This window comes from Hydra vulgaris, chromosome 12, assembly GCF_038396675.1.
Source record: "Hydra vulgaris chromosome 12, alternate assembly HydraT2T_AEP".
Classification (NCBI taxonomy): Eukaryota; Metazoa; Cnidaria; class Hydrozoa; order Anthoathecata; family Hydridae; genus Hydra; species Hydra vulgaris.
In genome coordinates, this window is record NC_088931.1 from 39,733,552 (window position 1) to 39,755,000 (window position 21,449).

At 25.6% G+C, this 21,449-nt stretch overlaps 1 protein-coding gene and 1 pseudogene across 2 annotated transcripts in view; both read left to right on the plus strand.

Moving 5' to 3' along the window:
* Positions 1-958: 958 nt before the first annotated feature.
* LOC100209242 (proton-coupled zinc antiporter SLC30A9, mitochondrial) overlaps positions 959-21,449 on the plus strand; it is a 35,312-nt gene continuing 14,821 nt past the window's right edge. The window contains exons 1-9 of one of the 2 annotated variants that reach the window (XR_010642436.1): positions 959-1,134; positions 2,184-2,357; positions 2,638-2,749; positions 4,688-4,786; positions 7,769-7,860; positions 8,415-8,485; positions 18,991-19,064; positions 19,144-19,246; positions 19,387-19,442. Coding sequence is in view for 1 of the 2 variants with exons in the window: in XM_065813201.1 (XP_065669273.1) it covers positions 1,122-1,134; positions 2,184-2,357; positions 2,638-2,749; positions 4,688-4,786; positions 7,769-7,860; positions 8,415-8,485; positions 18,991-19,064; positions 19,144-19,246; positions 19,387-19,442 (794 nt within the window). In the remaining variant the exon portion in view is untranslated. The remainder of the gene's footprint in view (positions 1,135-2,183; positions 2,358-2,637; positions 2,750-4,687; positions 4,787-7,768; positions 7,861-8,414; positions 8,486-18,990; positions 19,065-19,143; positions 19,247-19,386; positions 19,443-21,449) is intronic. The other variant, XM_065813201.1, reaches the window with a different exon arrangement.
* Positions 11,664-12,812, plus strand: LOC136089114 (uncharacterized; annotated as a pseudogene).

Here is a 21,449-nt window from a genome sequence, read left to right on the forward strand (position 1 = left end):
AATTTAAAATAAAAAAGAGAGGGTAAAAAACAAAAAGGAAGAAAGAAAGGTAAATAAAGCACTAATAAATAAAAATAATATTAATAATTGCAATAATAATAATAATGATAATATTAATAATAATGTGAATAAAAAAACATTACAAATAGTAACTATATCTTAACTTGACTAAAAATTATAACAAATGATAAAAACTATGGTAAAAATAACTATAGTAAAGTTTATAATTAATTAGTTTATCATTTCTTTTTTATAAAAGAAGTAATTTATTCCTATTGTTGACATTTTTAACATCAATTTTCAAACTAAAAACTAAAATTTTTTGCTAAAACATATAAATATCTTGAAAAGTATCGCCCATAGTTAATTTTTTAGTAAATATAACTTTTTTGTAAACAATACTTATTCCACACATAGTTTTATTGTTTAAACACTTTTTCAATAGCAGATGTTTAACTGCGTCGATATAGATAAATATAAAATAATTTTTTTAAATAAAATAACTTTTTTTTAAAGAATAAAATTTTTTTACGTTATTACAAAACGATAAGATCAAAATAGAAATTTTCATTTCTTGGCTTTAATCAGCTTTTTTGAAAATTTGCTAAATGTGCAGTTGCAGTGGCAAGAAAGGTGACCTAAAGCTTTTTTAGTAAATGCTGTTCCACCGTGCTTTGCAACAAAAATATTAAGTCTTATCGGAGTACCTTAGAACCATATTAATAAATAAAATAAAAATATAATAAATTAGCATTTTATAACCTAAACTAAGCAATCTTTAATACAATGCACTGTTTAATCTAAGGGAGCCTTTTTGGTTTGAACTTTTGAAAATATATTATTTCCGAAATTTTTAATTTATGTAAAAAATGAATTAATACTTTATAAATGTCATTCTGAATCTCATAAAGATAAAGATAGATAAATAAAGCAATCAGATACGATATAATTTTTCTTTAGATTTGGCTTCTTTGGTCTATTTAAAATACATACTCAATGAAGAACAGTTATTTAAAAAAAAAAAAAAAAAAAATAGAAAGCCGTTAAATGTATCCGGTTGCTATAAATAATAGGGACGAGTGATTCCGTTATGTTAAAAAAAGTTTTTTTTATCACATAGAATGTCATGTAGAGGTAATTTTTGATTTATTTTTGTATTTGAAACTACTATTTAGCCATTCCTAAATTCCTGCTCTAAGTTTAGAGGTTAGGGTTATCTTAGAAAAAAATAATAATAACTTTACTTTTAAAATGCTGTACAAAAAATGTTTTTTGTTTTACATATATTGTAAATACGTTAGAGTTGCTCCAAGTTTTAACAATTTAACCGAAGGGCTAGTATATTTAAAATTTTTAAAATTTATTCGCAGCTGAACTTAACGGATTTTGAAAAAAGTTTTAATTCATGGATATTGCTTCATTGTTACTTATGCTAAAACAAAGATTTATTTATTCTTATTTTTTGTTGTTGTTGTTGTTTTGTTGTTGTTGTTCTTTTTTTTTTTTTTTTTTTTACAAAAAAAAGTTTCAAGCTTATATTTAGTTAAGTCTCAAAGATAAAAAAAAGTGGAAAGTAAAATTGTTAGGGAATACTTATGGAATATGTTTTCTCAGAAAAATGAGTTTAAGCTCAAAAACAAGTTTTCTTCCCCAGGGAATATGTAGAGTAACCTTAATAATAAACCATTTTAATATAAATGGAAACTCAGTGTTTTTAAATTTAACATTTATATCATAAAACAACCTATTAGCAGTTAGGCGATTCCATTTCAACAGAAATTTGTATTTCAAACAATATATATTTACTAATATAATTTTTTTAAAAGAAGTTAATACAAAAAAAGTTTTGCGAAACTTTTGAGTACTAGCGTTTCTTAAAAAATATAATACATAGAAATTTTTATATTATATTAAACAATAGACATTTAAATATATTATAATAAAATATATAATAGACATTTAAATGAAAATAAATTGGAGATAGCATTTGTATTGTTTTTAAAAAAAGTAGATAAAATGTATACAAATTTATTTACGAGATTTTGAAGTTTCTCAGTTTGGAATCCATGGTAATATAATATATTGTTTTCACTTTTAAATTAAAAATAGAAAACAATCTATTTGCTTTTACAAAAAAACTTTATGAAAATTTATAAATTACAAGTTTATTGTTTCTGTTTTAGGTTATGGTGTTCTATACAAAAATGACTGTTTGCTAAAACAAATTTTAAAAAAAACAAGTCTTTTAAAATTACTGAAAAGAACATTGTGTGATGATGTTTCAACAAAAAATGTAGAAATAGACAAAAAAACAGAATTAACTCCTAAGCCTACTGACATTGTTGTGGATAAATCCTGTAAGTGTTTTTACAAAATTAATTGATATGTTTGAGATAAAAAATTTTATCTTATAGTTTTATTGGTAATGCTATATTATTTTAAATCACAAAAGTGTAAACCACCTTTTAATTTGACCCATTTTATTGTTATATAACCTGTGTTCAATAAAACTTTAAAAGTTATTAAAATAGAATTTATAGGATTATAAAGTAAGAACATTCATTTTTTTAGTCTTTTGTCACTCCATTATCTAAATATTCTTTTTATTATAATTTTTGTTGGTCATTCTTTTTTCAGCTGAAAAGCCATTTTATCACAAACCAAGAAAAATAGACTATAACATAATCTACACAAAGAATACCTCAATATCAGCATCAAGAGCAATCAGTGATTACTTACTTACTATAGAGTAAGTAAATAATGGTTTAGATATACCCCTGAATATGTGTTTATGTTTTGAAAACTTTATTTTTCTAAATTAAGTTTCCAACATCTAAATTTGTTTTGATTTTTTAGTAGAAAATTTGTAAATGCGTGTATATATATCAGCCCTTAAAATTAAGGTCATATATAAATAGGGACCTAGGAGTGTTTGAGGTTGTCAAAAAATCGCCGACCTTATTTCTGTTTTATTGTAAAACCTTTTTATCAAATTTTTTTTGCCGACCTCTAACAAGTTAAGGTCGGCAAATTATTGACAACCTCATTTTTCCTATTTCCAAGGGCTGATGTGTGTGTGTGTGTGTGTGTGTGTGTGTGTGTGTGTGTGTGTGTGTGTGTGTGTGTGTATATATATTAGGGTGGTTCTAATAACAACTTTTTTTGAAAATGGCTGCTGGTACCCCCTGAAAATGTTGTGAATAATAATAAAAAATGCTGGATTTAAAAATTTTTTTGAATAAAAAATATTTTAAGGGGTTGCTACTGACCCTCAAACATTAAATAGGTCCCTAATATTATTAAAAAAAAGTTTTTCAAAAGTTGGGTCTCAAATGAAGCAAAATTATATGAAAATTTTAAAAATAATTATCATTTTATAATTAAATTTTTATTTTAGATTTTAGTGAATAGAAAAACACATTTTTTAACTAAAGGCGAAAAGTAGGGAATTTAACAAGATTTTTTAAGTATAATTTTTTTTATCGATGTTTTTTTATAAAATGAACCTTATTTTTGAAATTTTTATATAATTTTGCTTCGAGACCCAACATGACATACTTTTGAAAATTTTTTTCTAGTATTATTAGGGAACTATTTAATATTTGAGGTTCAGTAGCAACCGCTTAAAATTTTTTTTATTCAAAATTTTTTTAAATCCAGCCTTTTTTTTAATTATATACAACATATTTAGGGGGTGCCAGCAGTCATTTTCAAAAAGAAGTTGTTTTTAGAACCACCCTTATATATACATATATATATATATATATATATATATATATATATATATATATATATATATATATATATATATATATATATATATATATATATATATATATATATATATATATATATATATATATACACATAGCTGTAATCAAAAATATTACATTGGAGAGGGAAAACTTATTTCAAACTACTTTGCAAATTACTTAGGAGAAGAAAATGTTCTTACAGGCCACTTGATCAAAAGTTTTTTTATAAGTGAATTATTGAGATAAATAATATAATTTTTAGTTTGTTAAATACATATATAACACTTTCTAGTAGAACTTGTGCTTAAACTAAGCTATCTTTGTGTTGGTTTTTGATAGAATTTTTCTTTTATAAATATTAAAGATTACTTTTTTTTTAACACCAAAAAAAAGACATTAACAGTCTATCTTCGTGAACTAATTGTATAATAAAGACTAGGGTGAAACTTAATTTACTTTTGATTTTATTCAAGCTTAATTACTAAATTTAAATTAAACATTACTAAATTTTGTTAAATAATCAATTTTTTTCTATTTTGCCTGAAATTTTTTTCTATATAAACATAGTTTTTATTCTATTTATTTATTTCAGTTATTATATTATATTCAAATATTATATTTAGTTATATATTATATTCAGATATTAAATACCTTGTAAACATGTTTAACACTGCATGAAAATTGCACTATTTATTTAGTTTTTATAAACGAATAAAGGATTGTGTCAACTGGTAAAAATTTAAATAAATTGTTTATATTTTAAAAGATAGATGCAAAATAAATATTCTATAATGTTTGTACATATAACTTTTCTACTTATTTCATGATTTTTTTTAGATTATTTTTGTTATGTCTTGTATACTTTTATTTTAAAAACGCCTTTAATAGTTTTGGAACAGACTCTACCAAGTTTTACAGTTTGTTAATTATAGTGACTTAGCAGGTTTACGACAAACGAAAGTTCGAACAGCTTATGATTCAAGCGACTTACCAGCTGACCAGTGTTATTTAAAGTTAGATGTCGAAAAAAGGTTTGTTTCTATGTAATAGCATATTTTCTTTATTGAGAAACTTTATTTATATTATTTATCAAGATGTTGATTTGGGCCATATCATAGTTCTTAAATTTTTCTATTTAAGGCCTTCCACTCATGATTCTTAGGCTTTTTAACACATTTGACACATTGCTCTCATGGTTTTTGAATATCTGTTTGACACACTACCAGGGTTGCATGGTTTTAACCAAATGGTTTAAACCATTGGTTTAAACCAATTAAAAAAGTGTTGGCTTAAACCAAATTAATGTTTTTTTAAAAAGATTTGAACTCACAACAGGAAACTTAAACATGGTTATGTTAACAACTATAACTAATCTTCAATATAGATATTTTTTTTAAATCCATAATTTTTGTTTCTGTTTTTTCATAGAATTTATATATATATATATATATATATATATATATATATATATATATATATATATATATATATATATATATATATATATATATATATATATAAATCGTTAAGAAAACTTAACGATATATATATATATATGTGTGTATATATATATATATATATATATATATATATATATATATATATATATATATATATATATATATATATATATATATATATATATATATATATATTTATATATATTTATATGTTTAGCAAAACTATAAGTAGTTCTAACATAATTTATTGATACCACAAAAAATGTCTCAAAAAACTAGGCGCAAAGCAAATGTGATATGATTTGGTTAAAATATACACGAGTGACTGTTCCAGAAAGAAAGGGGTGTAGAGCAGTTGAAAGAAAGAAAGTGGTGTAGAGCAGAAAGAAAGGGGTGTAGAGCAGAAAGAAAGGGGTGTAGAGCAGGTGTAGAGTAATGCGTGTAGAAAAGAAATGGAAGGTCAAATTCAAAAGATGCATGAACATATAAAAAAGTGCAAGCAATCACAACTCCATGAAATTATGGATTCAATGGAAGATCTTCTTGAATGTAGTTAAATTACTGCATTGCCATTTTAAATTTTAAACTTTCCCTAAATTGTAAACATATATATTTAAATTATCACGTATAGATATATTAACTTAGAATAATTCAATAAACTGCAATTTCATTTTAAAGGTAACTCACCATCATCATCACAACAACGAATGAAAAGGTCTCAGCCCAATTTAACATCAGCTGATAAATATTTGAAAATTGATAAGTTTTTCACACGAACAAGCCTCAAAGAGAAAGATTTATTTGATCTGCAACTTGGTAGATTTATATACAGTACAAACTCTAGCTTTAGAACAGTTGAATTTAAAAACACAATGAATTTAAAACATTTATCATGACATTTTATTTATTATGAACACAATGAATTTAAAAAATTTATCAATATGCTTCATCCAGCATACACTCTCCCTAATAGAACTCAAATTGGAGGAGAAATATTAGATAGGGTTTGCACAGAAGAAATTAAAAAATGTAATGTATTGAATGGGAAAATTGTAGCCATGTCTTTAGATGGCTGGAGTAATGTACATAATGAACCTATAGTTTGTATTTCTGTAATTACAGATAAAATTAACATTTTAGTAGAAAAAATCAACACTTCTGGTCATTCAAATACTGGTGAATATCTTACACAATTAGCAAGAGAAGCAATAGATTCTTTAAGATGTAAATTTGGATAGTAAAACACAGTAAAAAGTTTTGTGACTGACAATGCAGCTAATATGAAATCAATGAGACAAGTACTGTCATCTGAAAAAGATATTATCATAACTTATGGGTGTGCTGCTCATATGCTAAATCTTTTAGCAAAAGATCTTAACATTGAAAATGTGAGCAAGCATGTTACACAAATGATAAAATATATAAGAAATAATCATCAAGCTGGAGCAATTTATAAATTAGGTGGAGGATCAAAGTTGCCACTTACTACTGAAACTGGCTGGAATTCTGTATGTGATTCACTTGAAAAATATGTCAACAACTGGAGCATCATTTTCACAACATTTGAAAAAAATAAAGACTTAGGTCCCATGATTGGTAAAAAAGTAAGTGATATACAGATAAAGCAAAACACAGAAGATTTATTAAAAATATCAAAACCAATTGCAGTAGCTTTAGATAAGTTGCAAAGAGATCAAACAAAATTAAGTGACACTGTTGAAATTTTTAAAGATTTGATAAACAGTTTATCATTTTTAACAAACAAACAAAAAAAAAAAATTTGAATCTAGATACCTTCAGACTGTCAGTGATGCTCAATTCCTGCAAACACAATAGATCCTAGATATTTTGGATATAATCTTTCTGAAAATGAAAATGAAGCTGCCATGAATTTCGCAGATAAAGAGTTCAAAAATTTGTTACCAATAATATTCAAATTAAAAGCCAAATCTGCTCCATTTGATAAAAGCTTTTTGTATAGTGAATCTGTTTTAAAAAATATAATACCAATAGAATGGTGGAAATCTCTAAAAATTGTGGATTGTAACATAATGGATACTGAAGGTTTATAAAATGCACCAGCTTCTAGTGCTGGAATTTTTTCATCTTTTGGCCTTGTTCATTCTAAGTTAAGAAACCAGTTGGGGGTAGAAAAGTAGCAAAGCTTGTATTTATGTAGAGAACATTAAACAATGATGTATTGAATAACTTTGATGAAATATTACAGTAATATTGATAATGAATATAGTTTACTCAAATAAAATGCGTTATGCTTTTTTTAAATTTACAAGGATAACTAAATACGGCATTATTTAAAAAAAATCTAATTTTAACCAAAAAAACCATGGTTTTTTTGTTGTTTTTTTAAAAAACCGATGGTTATTGGTTTTTAAAAAAAAAAACGATTTTTTTTACAACCCTGCACACTACACTCATGATTCTTGAATTTTAATTTTTTTGAAATTGAAGTTACAAATATAAGTTCTTGCTTTTTGATGCGATTGTTCAAAATACTTATTTTGCATTTCTAATTACTGTGATCTTTATCTAAAGAGCTCTAGAGCGATGGGGTAGTATGGAGGCTCTGGAACAAGAACTTTTTAGAAGAAAAGAAGCTATGGAAGCAGGAGAAAGATATAGAAAAGGTAAAACTTTCAAAATTATTTCTTAGGATTCAATATTTGTTCATCTACCTACATCTAGATAAACAAATTTTCTGATGGCAAAATATTCCTATTGATATTTATCCGCAGTTCTAGTTTTTTTTTTATACCGATGTTTGTTTTCCGCTTATTCTCATATTTATTTTTTTTTACTAATAGAACATAAGAAAATTGTACAAGCATTTGAACATATTAAAAAAAATACTTCCTAATTAAAAACTAAGAATTTTTATCGTTTAAACAAATATAGTATTTTATTTTTATTTTTTTACAAATTTTATTTAAGGATTTTAGAGATAAAGTAATAGAACTAAATTTGTTGAAAAAAAAAGGCCTTGTTAAGAAGCGTTACAGCTCACATTTCACTTATGCGTCAGTAGTTTTACAATGCGTTAACACTTTTTTATTTTAGAAAAAACTTTATCTGTTAATATCACTTATATGATGTTTATTCAGAAAATATTAAGTTGTAAAAAAAAATTGTTGGAGATTTTTATTTGTTTATGTTTGAGTGTCTTTTTTTTTTTTCTTTCTAGGTTTGAGTGCGTTAATTGGGCATTTAAAGAAAACTGTTAAGGATCAAACAAAGTTAAAAGATGACAAGCAGGTAATTTTTTTTAGTTGTTATAAAAATTATGGAAACTAAGTTAAAAAAGTAGGTATAGAATACAAAAGTTACAGAGACATTCAAAGTGATCCCAAAGTGCCAAGACATGTTGTGTTTATTTTAAAGAGAATGATAAAAAAAAATGTTTGGGCCGAATTTTTTTAAGTAAAACAAAGTAATAAATGTATACCAACAAATACAAACTTTGTTTTACTATAAGCTCACAGTCTCGACAGTAGCAATTCTCTCGGAGTCTTTAAAATATACACCGCAATCTATATTTATGATTTACTCAAGCGCGTTTAATTCTAAAGAGTTTTAGTAAATGACGTCATTGTAGAAATCTTTTTTTGAATCAATATTATTTATTATTGTTTTATTTGTTTTTTAAAATAGCGTTTATTATCAATCGTATGACTTTCCTATAAGTTTTATAGGTAGCTAAACATAAGAATAATTTTTTAAAGAGCGTGAGAACCAAATAAAATTAAGATTTTTATATTACACTTTTAAATAAAATAAATATATAAAAAATCGTTTATCACCTTATTATATATTCTGAATTTTTTTTTCTTTTTATGTAAATAATGTGAACTTTTTTTTAGTTTACCTAAGCCGTTTATTGCTATGATGTTTTTGTTCTCCTATCGAAATGACATTTTAAATATTTTTGAATTTTTAATTAATAAATAATTTTGGTAAACGACATCATTTATTATATAGATAAAAGTTGAATTCTTTAATTTATAGTTAGAAAATATTATTAAGTATGTCAATTTAGTGGAAACTTATAAATTTTGATGATTTGCATATAAATATTAAGGTAATTTTGTATTTTGCATTTGGATTTGGATAACTAAACAATTACAATGCTGGCAACTCCATACCAATTCGAACCTTTTAAAAAAAAGAGAAAAAAAAACCTGTATGGATAAAAGAAATGAAATAGTTGAAAATTTTATCAGCTATGAAAATTTGAATTTTGATAATGCTAAAACGTCAAGGTAAAGCCATTTAAGTGTTGGCGCTGAACAATGGTGTAAATATGGATATTGTAAAACTATGCCACTTAAAAAAGAATGTCTTTGTTGCATTGAAATAAAGGAAATATTGCCTCAGGTATTACAAATTAAGTAACATTCTTTAAAATATAAACTGATGTGCGCAGTTTTAATAATAGTTATAATAACAAACATTAACTTTTTTGTACATAATGGCTATGTAAAGTAAAAAAAGTTTTTTCTTTTAAAAATCATCAATGCATAACAGAGCATGAAACAGACAACTTTTTATTAATTAAAGCAATAAATAATGTTTTATGGCAATAATTCAAGACAGATGGCAATTAAAATTGTTATTGCGTTAAAACGCACGTTGAAAAACATATTCAATATTTCCTAATTTATATGTCGTATTTGGCAAGTATTTTACATTTCTCTTATCAAAAAAACCTGCAAAATTGACAATAAAAGGTTTTTCATTAAACGATTTCAATTTAAAATTGTCTCGATAATACTACACTTTTTTTGTAATCTTTAACAGTAGTTATTTAACTTTAAAATAAAATAAAATGAGCAATACATGTTTTATAGAATAAATTTTATTAAATATATCTCGTTTGATTAAATAAGTGTTTTGAGAATATATGTAACCTGATGAAAAGTTTAGAAAATAAGGGGTCGTCCATAATGTACATACGCCTGAATTTCAACCCTTTTTCCCACCTCCTCCCCCTATTCCACATTTTGCTGTAGTTTTTTTGAGTACCCTCCATTTCCCTAAAACTATCTACGCTCTTAACCTACCTACCCAACATTTTATGATGTTTTTTTTACATTAGTGTCTCCGTACTTTTATATTTAACCCCCTGCTCTCCATCTCATATACGCTCTTTGCAGACCTCCTCTCCCCCACCCAAGCGTACGTACTTTATGAACAATCTCTAAATGCTATTAATTAAACTTTTATAAGGTTAAAAATACAAAATTTTTTTAACAGAACCTTCATACAGATAATAATAATTTAATAACAATACATATAACACAAAATTAATTTACAGCACAAGCTTAAAATGTCTGAAATATTTTATTATTATTTCTAATGCGAACTTCGTAAAATTGCAAAAAAATAATAATTTGCAATAACTAAAAAAATTCTATAGTAATTTATGTTTAAAAAAAACAAACCTTTATATAATGATAAGTAACTAAACAAATTCTTTAATAATCTATATTGGAAAAAAAATCTATAATTTGCTCACAAAAAATTTTTTCAAGATTTCTTATCGAAATTCTACAATGACGTTATTTACAAAAACTCTTTAGAATTAAATGTGCTTGAATAAATTATAAAGTCTGTAGATTGCGGCGTATATTTTAAAGACTCTAAGAGAATTGGTACTGTGGAGACGGCAAGCTTCGAGTAAAACAACAAAGTTTGTTTTTGTTGGTATACATTTATTATTTTGTTTTACTTATATAATTCTGCCCTAACATTTTTTTACACAACTGGTCTCAGCACTTAGGGATCCCTTTAAGGTTTCAATAACTGAAAGTAAAAAATTTTTTTGTTTATAAAATTGATATACTGAGTTCATGCTCATTTTTTATTGTGTATGGAAAACAAAGATATGGTTTAGTTAGTATAAAATAATATCTAATTAGGCCACAAGCAGCTACTATGTTAAAAGTTATTAACACGTTACAAGCAGGGCGGGTAAAAATACCTGCTTTGTGGACTACTGTCTATTAGCGGGTCGGGTATTTTTACCCGTTTGAATGAATTTACTTTAAAAGCGGCACAAAGTAATTTTACTCGATTGGTTTACATATGAAACTGATAAGACTAGCTCGTACTTTTTTGTTTAGACTCTTCAGACTCTTCAACGTAATTTCTTTAACATTTGCTTATATAATAAAGATAACGAAAAAATCATCAATTTTGTTATGTTATTGTTTACATTCCGATTGCTCATAATTTATATGCTTAGACTAAGCAATCTCTAATCGTTTTCTCTTTTATATAAACATTCATAAGGAATGTTAAACGGATATTTTAATACTGTCTGAAATGTTTTTTAAAATGTTAAAAATATTTCAGACAGTTTTTATTGAGCTTTTGACGATCGAACATCTTTTTTTTAAATATTTTATTATTACAAAAATTTTTGTCGCAACAAATGGATTCTGATAGTGGTAGTGACAGTGAAGTTTACGCAGACAATTTATCACAAATTGCAAGTGATGCCGATATTGCAGAAGTTGAAAGCGAGTGTGAAAGTGATGAGGACTTTTTTCATCTAAGAAGACGTAGGACTTGACCCATACCGCAAAGCGATTCTGAAGAAAGAGAAAAAGAAAGTGACCCGAATGAAGAAGTGGAGTGGTCAGAATATAACAATCCTCCAATTATAGAACAATTTTTAGGACAAAGTGGCGTTGTTGTGATACCAAGTGATTCAAAAAGTGTAGCTGAAGTTGTTAAACTTTTTATAGGAGATGATTTATTCGATTACATAGCCGAAGAAACTAATCGTTACCATCAACAAAATATTGACAGGTTTAAGGACAGAGCAAAAAGTATAAAATGGAAAGACGTTTCTTCAGTAGAATTTAAAAAAATGTTGGGATTACTTCTTCTTATGGGCAAAGTTTGCAAAGATACCAGGAATGAATATTGGTCAACAGAAAGAGCAATTGCAACCCCAATTTTTGCGGTCTTGATCGTTTTTTGCCAAATATGGTATTCTTGACATTTTTCCAACAATTCAAACGATCAAAATGAAAGAGACCGGCTTAAAAAAATTTGACCAATTATAGAATATTTCTTACCCAAATTTGAGAATGTTTATAAGCCGCAACGAGAATTATCATTAAACGAAAGTATTATGCCGTGGCGAGGTCGATTATCATTCAAAGTGTACAACGCATCTAAAATCCACAAATATGGGCTGCTCATACGAATGGTCTGTGAAGCAAAGAGTGGATATATTTGCAATTTCAAAATATATGCTGGTGATGGCAGTCGTCTTCAAGAGACAGTTCTGCAACTTTTGCAGCCATACGAAAACTTGTGGCACCATGTCTATATGGACAATTACTATAATAGTGTCGAAACAAGCGATGTCTTGTTGCAACACAAATTTCGAAGCTGCGGTATGATGCGCAAGAATAGAGGCCTTCCTGAATGCCTAAAAAATGCAAATTTAAAAAAAGGGGAATCCATGTTTCGTCGCCGAAAAGACATTCTATTGCATAGCTGGCAATCAAAAAGACCCGTAAGAATGATAACAACAATTCGCAAGTATTGTCGAAAGCGCAAATGTTGACTGGAATACCAAGCAGAAAATTTGGAAGCCAATATGTGTTGTCGACTACAATAAGTATATAAAAGGTGTCGACCGCGTTGACCAATACTTGTCATATTACTCGATCGTAAGGCGCACAAAAAAATGGACAAAGAGGACAGTCATGTTCATGCTAAATGTCGCTCTATTTAATGCACTCAGAGTATTCAAAATTTTAAATAACAACTCAAAAAAAGAGTTATAAAAACTTTCTACTCGATGTTGCCAAAGATTGGGTAAGTGGTAAAGCTATTGATAATTCGGATGATCCAGTACCAAGTACGTCTGCATCTACACCCACAAGAAGTGATTTACCACACAGACTATTGGATGCCAAAAAACATAAAATTGTGAAAATAGTTACAATTGGTGGCCTAAAAAAGCACCCTCAAAAACAATGCCGGGTCTGTGCTACACATAAAAAAAAAAAGTTTAACGTGCTTTATGTGCGAGTTTTGCAAAGTGCTTCTTCATAAAGGAGAATGTTTTTTTAAGTACCACACAGTACAAAAATATTAGTTTTAAATAAGTTAATTAGTTTTAAAAACAATTTTTAGAAATTAATTACTTTATATAAATTGTAAATATTTTTAAACAATATATTATATTATATTATTATAAAAAATTGTTGCAGTTTTATTAATTTTTTATTAAAATATGTTTTTGTATACATCAGTTTATCTATTTTATGAACTGCATATTAGATTTCAAACGCGTAGTTTTATGCGAATTTTTGCCCGCTACGCACCCCTGTTTAGTCTATTTCGCTACCCACTTATAATGTGTTAAGAAAATCATTAAAGAACTTCCTGGGTGAAATCAAAATCTTTTGATCAATCGAAAAGATGTATGTTATTGTATATTATTTTAATCTAAACTATTAAAATATGTATTCAAAAATAAGGTTTGTTTCGATTAAAAATTATCATGGTCGCTGCTCAAACAAGCTATCATCTCTTGCTTGTCTTTTTCAAGTCGTATCCTTTTACTATATTTACCCCTTTTTGCTCTAAAAACATTTATTCATCAAGTTTCTTTCCTCACATCAATGCTTTTGAACTCTCTTCCATCTTTAGGTTTTCCTGACTCATACAATTTACATTTACCTGACTCTATTTACCTTCCTGACTCTATTTACCTATTTACCTATTTTCCTAGTAATTTTCCTATTTACCTTCCTGACTCTATTTACCTATTTACCTATTTTCCTAGTAATTTTCCTATTTACCTTCCTGACTCTATTTACCTATTTACCTATTTTCAAGTAAATGAAGAATAATAGCGGAATAATAATTGTGTAAAGAATAAAGTACATCAAAGAAAGTAAAAATTATGTCACAACTTATGGCTAATTTCTAAAAAACATTTTTTCTAAAACTTTTTATTAGATTTGTAAGAGAAACTGGCTACTCCTGTAAAACCAAGCAATCAAAAAGTGTTTCAAATCTTCCAAAATTGTGAATAAATAAAATTCATCATTATTTAAACAAATTGTAATGATTATTGTTTGAAAAAAAAAATAATAATATGTTTTTTGAAACAAATAAACAAGTTTTTGTATAAAATAAATTTCAAGCTTTGTAACAATGCAAGTCCTAAAAATTTTGATTATAAACTTTTTCAAACTTTTACAATTACTGTATACAATTACTGTAAAGCATACATACTGTATGCTTTACAGTATACTTTATGCTGTATATATGTTATATGGTAAACAACATAATAAACATTTAACTGTTAACAAGCAATACCTACATACAATCAATACCTACATACAATTATTCTGTTTTGTTTTTGATTTTTTTTTTCTTGCTGAAATCGTTTTTCAGTTTAAACTGATAGCGCTAATTTGATATTTTATTAAAAATTTATTATTTTTATATTTTTGACTAAAGTATTTAAATCAATACTTAATAATTTTTTAAATGACTTAATTAAATTTTTAATCACTTAACCTGAGTTGGAGCAACAAGATTAAAATGAGCATAAAAAATATTGTTGAATATCTTATTAAAATAATTACTAATAGCCAACTTTTTTAAATATTGGATTATTGTTGAAAAGAAAAACAATATGTGGAATATGTGGGTTTAAGTTTTAAGTGCATTTGAGAAAGTGATGAATGATTCACAACACCCATTAGAAGCTCTTCTTAGAAGTTATTGCCAGTTTCAAAAATTTTTCAGATAAAAAGTTCTGATTTGCTTAACTATTTTTCAGTTTTATTAAGCACTGTGAACCAAAGAGACTGCCAGGTTTTATTTCGTGGCACTCATATAAAACCTTTTGAGCATAAAATATTTGTCCTGTAGGTTTCGAAAAGTAAGTTTTTAAAATCTGGACAAAGTGTTAAAGGTCAAAAACAAGGCAAAAGGGTAAGCCTGAGGTGGTCTTCAGCCCAATTTTAAAATTAAAAGTTTTTTTTTAAATATTATTAAATTCTAGTTAGTAGTTAATTGTTTAAATTTTTTAATAGGGAAATTGTACTCTGAAAACAATAAGCATAAATGTTTGTATTTAATTTCATACATAAATAACATCTACAACAGCATAGTTATAAATATCTATAACAGCAGTACATTCATATTAATACATGTATACACCTATGATTAATATATGAATTTATATACTATTATATATTATATTATATATATATTATATCTATTTAGATACTTATATAAATGTACACACAGGCATGAATATACATATATTCCTATGTATGCATAAAAATATATACTTGCATATTTGTATATCATGTATATATGTTTATATAACATTTACATGTATATATGTGTACACACAAACTTATACTTGTGGATTGATAAAAGAAGTGAAATTCAAAAAATTTCTACTAAAAGTATCTCTTCTACTTCTTTTACTAAGCCACAGATATGTAAGTATATATGATACAACTACAGTTTTTAATGTACCTAATATGTTAATAAATGTGCATACATAGATATACATAGATATAAAATATACATTATTCATTTGTTATTTATATATATCATGTATATATATATACATGTGTATAGATATATATATCAGGCCTTGTTAAGAAGCGTTACGCAGCTCGCATTTTGCCTGCGAAAAGGCGATTTGCCTACGCGTTCAGCAGTTTTGCGCTACACAAAAACTTATATCTTTTAGAATATTTAAATTATCTTTTGATTGTCGTTAACGTGACATTTATTCAGAAGAAATAAAGTCGTAAGTAAAAGCATTTAACCGCAATTGTAAACTAATAGATTTTTTGTTAAAGAAAAAGTTTGTTTAAAAATTTTATTTGTTGTTGTTAAAGATTAGTTTAAAAAAAAAGTGTTTTAAGTTTTATCTTAAGGAATTAAATATATAAATTCCTTTTAAATATAAAAATTATTTTTAGTCATAATAGTTTAAAAAATGCACGATTTATTTTGATGTAAAAATTTTATTAATAATATATTTTAAATATTTTAATAATAATATATTAAATATTTTATTAATAAGATATTTTGTTTATTGTTAATTCAATAACGTAAAGTTTTAATGACGTTCATTTAATTTATGAAAATAAATTATGATCACGAATATGTTATCGGTAACTGATAAATTAAAAAAAAAAATCTTTATTGTTTAAAAACATTAAAAAGAGTTTACAAATTAAATAAGAAAAAATTTATTAACAGTTAATAAAATAACCAAAAACCAACTGTAAAATCATAAGAAAATAAACAAACATTATTTTACGTTTCATGAAAAAAATATTTTTTTCAAAATAAAATTTATTTCATATTTGAAAAAAATAATAAAAATGATTTTTTTAAATAAGAACTTAGATTTTATTTGTAATTTTTGTTATAGTGAGAAAAAAAAAAACTGTTTGTATGATTTTTAACGCGCTAATAAAATAACTTTAATTACAATGTCGTACTTGAAAAGACGCTAGTGACGCAATATAACTTCTAACGATGCAAAATATATTTGCTGAGTTAAGTTACTTAAAAATGCGTTACGCGTTTTCGCTAAGCAGCGAAATCTCGTAACAAGGCCTGATATATATATATATATATATATATAGATATATATATATATATATATATATATATATATATATATAGATATAGATATAGATATAGATACAGATACAGAGACAGATATCGATATAGATATAGATATAGATATATATATATATATAGATATAGATATAGATATATATATATATAGATATAGATATAGATATAGATATAGATATAGATATAGATATATATATATATATATATATATATATATATATATATATATATATATATATATATATATATATATATATATATATATATATATATATACATTTACATATATATGTATATATGAATATATAAATATTTATTATTGCTCTCTTCTTTAAGAACATTAAGCACTCTATATGTAGAATACACTAACTTAATTTAAATATAATAAATAAAAATATATATATAAATCTTATACTGATAATTTAGGTGAGCAGTGTGGCGTCATACTAAAATAGCCTGCTGCCAGGGGCTTCATACATACTTCGTACATACATCGACTGACAAATAGCCTGACTCACAGCGGAGTGCTGCTACATCGATATATATATGTATATATATATATATATATATATATATATACATATATATATATATATATATATATGTATATATATATATATATTAGTACAAATATACACATAAATATAATCAAAATTAAATTCTTTTTGCTCCAAAATCCACCACTACTGATAGTAGCCTATCGCTATGATCTGGATGCTTTTTTTGTCTCTTAAATTTAGTCCATGTTGTTTAAACTTTGCATGAATACTTTCCCCACATTGTTCAGCAAAGTTTCCTAATCCTTGGTTATGGTATTCCACATATGGCTGTACATGACACAGTAGAATGTGAACTTTCCATGTTGTATTAATTTTTTTATTTAAATTTAATGCAACCTTTTGTGCAGAAAGAAATGAACTCTAAATTTATTATTGCTTCTTTGAAGCAAGGTTGTAACTTACTAGAAAAACAACTATTTTTTACATTACGAAAATCTTTTAAACACTGAACAATTGGAATCAAACATTTAAACGACTCTAACATTTTTATTTCAAGGGAATCTAAGTTTTCTAATATTTTGCTTGAATTGTTTTCGTCCCAGCTTCTACTTTGTTAGCCTCTCTGAATGACATTTTTTGACTTCAGCCAATCATCAAATCCTGGCCAGACATCCAACAAAAAATTTTCTAGCAGTGAAACAAAGCCAATTAATAAATGAAGTTTAGGCGGAGGAACTAGTTGCTCAATTAAAGTATCTGTATCTAGATCAATATACAAAATTTGAGGATTAATAAGGATTTGGTTTGAGTGCCATGATATAAAACCTGGCGGTCTCTGTGGTTCACAGTGTAAGAGATGTTTAATTTTAAAAATAAATAAATTGTTTTTTATAATTTAAAACTAATAATTTAAAAATTACCATAAATTATTTTTATTAGGCAGTAAAAAAGTCTAAATACGAAATAAATCTGTGTTTAAAAATCAACTTTAAGCTCTACTGAGTTCTAACTGCTTGCAATTTTATTGTTCATTCTACAATATTCCATCAATACATAATGCAAAATTGAGGATATAAAGTACATGAAAATAAATTTTAAAGTTATTTTATATATGCAAATGCCCTTATATGCATAATTAAATAAATTTTAAAATTCATAAATGTTTTAAAATTATTGATTTTCTAATAACATGTATTTTAACTAAAAACAAGTCAAGTGAAACTAATAATAAAATATTAAACATGCTTTTAACTGAAGGATAATTTTACATGCTGATAACATTAACTGATATTTAAAAAAATTTTAAAAACATTAAAGTTATAAAAAAACATGTAAGTAATCATAATTTAAAGAAAATTAAATTGGAAAATTAAATTTGGAAATTAAAAAAAAGATGACTTTATGTTAATATAATAAAAAAAAAAATACTGCTACAAATAGTTTTCAAACATTGTTAATATTTTTCTAGTTTTTTTTTGTTTTTTTTTGAGAGATCTTTTTTAAGTTTTAAAAGAATTTAGTTTTTTTAAACCTAATAAAAAACTTTTTACTGTTTTAAAAAAGATGGCAGTTTTCTTTTGTTTATGTTTTCTTTTGTTAATTTAGCTATTTGGAACAAAAGCTCAAAGAGAAAGCTTGCTAAAAGGATCTGGCAAAGTGGTTTTGTTTGCTGTTGCCTCGTAAGTGATCTGGATTCTATTGGTTTACTTTTTTCAAGATGCAAAACATTTTCAGAACATTCTCCCTGTAATTGCTCAGGAATTTGGTGGTAACATCAATTAAGTTTGGAGCATATATTTATACAGGATCAGCATCAATGTTGTCTGAAGCTATTCACTCGCTTGCTGATGCTGCAAACCAGGTTTATTTTCATTTTTTGAAAATTAATAACATTTTGTTTTCATTTTTGGAAAATTAAAAAATATTTACAGTTTTAGTTTATAAAAAAAAAAAGAAAGTGTTATAGATAATGGTATATTAAAGGAAAGTTTTGTATTTTAGATGCTTCTATATATTGGAATATGGCACTCAATCAAAAAACCGTCACCTGATCATCCGTAAATTTTGTTGTTGTTATGCAATAGTTCTGCAATTTAGAATAAATTTATTTTGTGCAAGATTTTAAATTTGATTAATCTAAAACTAACTTAAGATTATAAAAATGATTTATTTAAATTTTTAAAATGCTATTATTCATTATTATATTAGCAAATCACTCACCAAATGTTAGAATGAATTTCTGAAGCTGTAAAAAAAGACTAAAATAAATTTGAATAATTTTTTTTTTTTAAATTTGTTTGAGTTTTTAGCTTGTTTTAGATTATCAGATTATCTCTTAGCATATAAAATAAATACCTGACTTGAGGTTGAATTTTAGTATTAAAATCATTTTTAAAGTCAGGTAGCTTAGCTCTCTGTCAAAAGAGAAACAAAATAAGAAACTGTAATGAAATTTTTAACATCACAAAGAGTTAGGGAGTTAAGTAGCAGGTATGGTGTCCCATCCTCAGAAATAAAGAGTTTCCTGTCTTTTAAATCATTCTGAGGAGCCCGGAACCATATAAAATCTGGAACCTAGCAAATTTTAATAAAAAAACTTGAATCCTTCAACCGGCACCAGATTGATGAAAGTTAAAATTTAGTGTTAGTTGTAGAATAGTATATACCAATGATTTGATCTCTACATCCTTAATATAATAGGGGATTTTGTACTTGTTGTGTTTGGCAACTTCGTTTTTAAGAGAAATATTAAACAACAACTAAAGGACAGTTTACCATGATTTCATAACCTTGAGAGCTCACTGAGACTGCAAGTCGCACAATCTTTTGAATAATATTTAGTATTATGATAGTCTGTTCCAATAGTTTTGTATTAAAGTGAAATATGCTGAACTTTGAGATGATTAATGATTGAAATGCACACAAAGTTTTTTTCATGTTCTTTTAACCTTTCTATGAAGCGTGCTTTGGGATATCGTCCATATTTACACATCCAGCTTTTAAAATTGCCAAACAAAATCTTATACCAACATTGAATCTTGTTGCTGGATTTGCAGTACATACAATAAGTTTGTCAACATCTTGTATTTTCTTCTCTCCCATTATCTTTTTTTTTTTAAACTGTTCTACTTATTATCTGAGTTTTAAAAATAATCAGTTAATTGTATAACAAATAGGGTGAAGGATAAATTTATAGGTTCAGCAACAACTTGTGGTTTAACTTTTGATTTTAGCTTGCTTTTTACAAGATAAGTAATATAGTTTTTTACAAGATAAAAAGTAAATCTCTAGGAACAATCAATTTTTATAAAAAAATTTATTTTGTAACTCTTTCTTTCTCAAACATTTACTTATTTGATTGCTGATGTTTACTGACAGGAATATGAAACTTAGAGTTCCATTAAAAAGCTGCTTTTATTCAGTCATATTAATGCAGCTGCAGAAAAAAACTTTATGACACAATCAGGTTGTCTGAGATTTTAGTCGGACTTTTAAAATGAGTCCTATTACATTAAAACATTAAAACATGCTTTTTACTAAATTATTCTTCACTTAAAAAATACCAGAGTTAGATCTATATTTATAGTCTTTTATTTTTATTTGTGAACTTGTGGCAAAAATGCAAATATTTTTTGAAATTCTTTTTATTGCCTAAATACAAATTAATAAAGAACATAATATTCACTAACAATGTTTAATTTTAGGTATGTAGTTTTCAATATATCTTTGATTTGAGAGCTACAAAAAATGTTCCAACAAACCCTGCCATTGGGACTAGTTGAAGCATAATATAAAAGTATATAGTTCTGCACTTGAATAAAGGAAAATTATATATTACTATCAAATTGCTATCAAAGCAATTTGATAGTAATATATAAAAAATTACAATTATTATAATTATTACCAGTCAAGGAAGGAAGTTCTTGACTTATAGTAGCCAAAGTAGAAACTTCAGATTTTTTCATAGCCACTGCTGTTTCTGGAAAGTCTGTAACTTTTGAAAGCATATAGTTGATATCCAAAACAATTTCAGGATCGAATGAACAGATTCTCTGGCTTTAAAG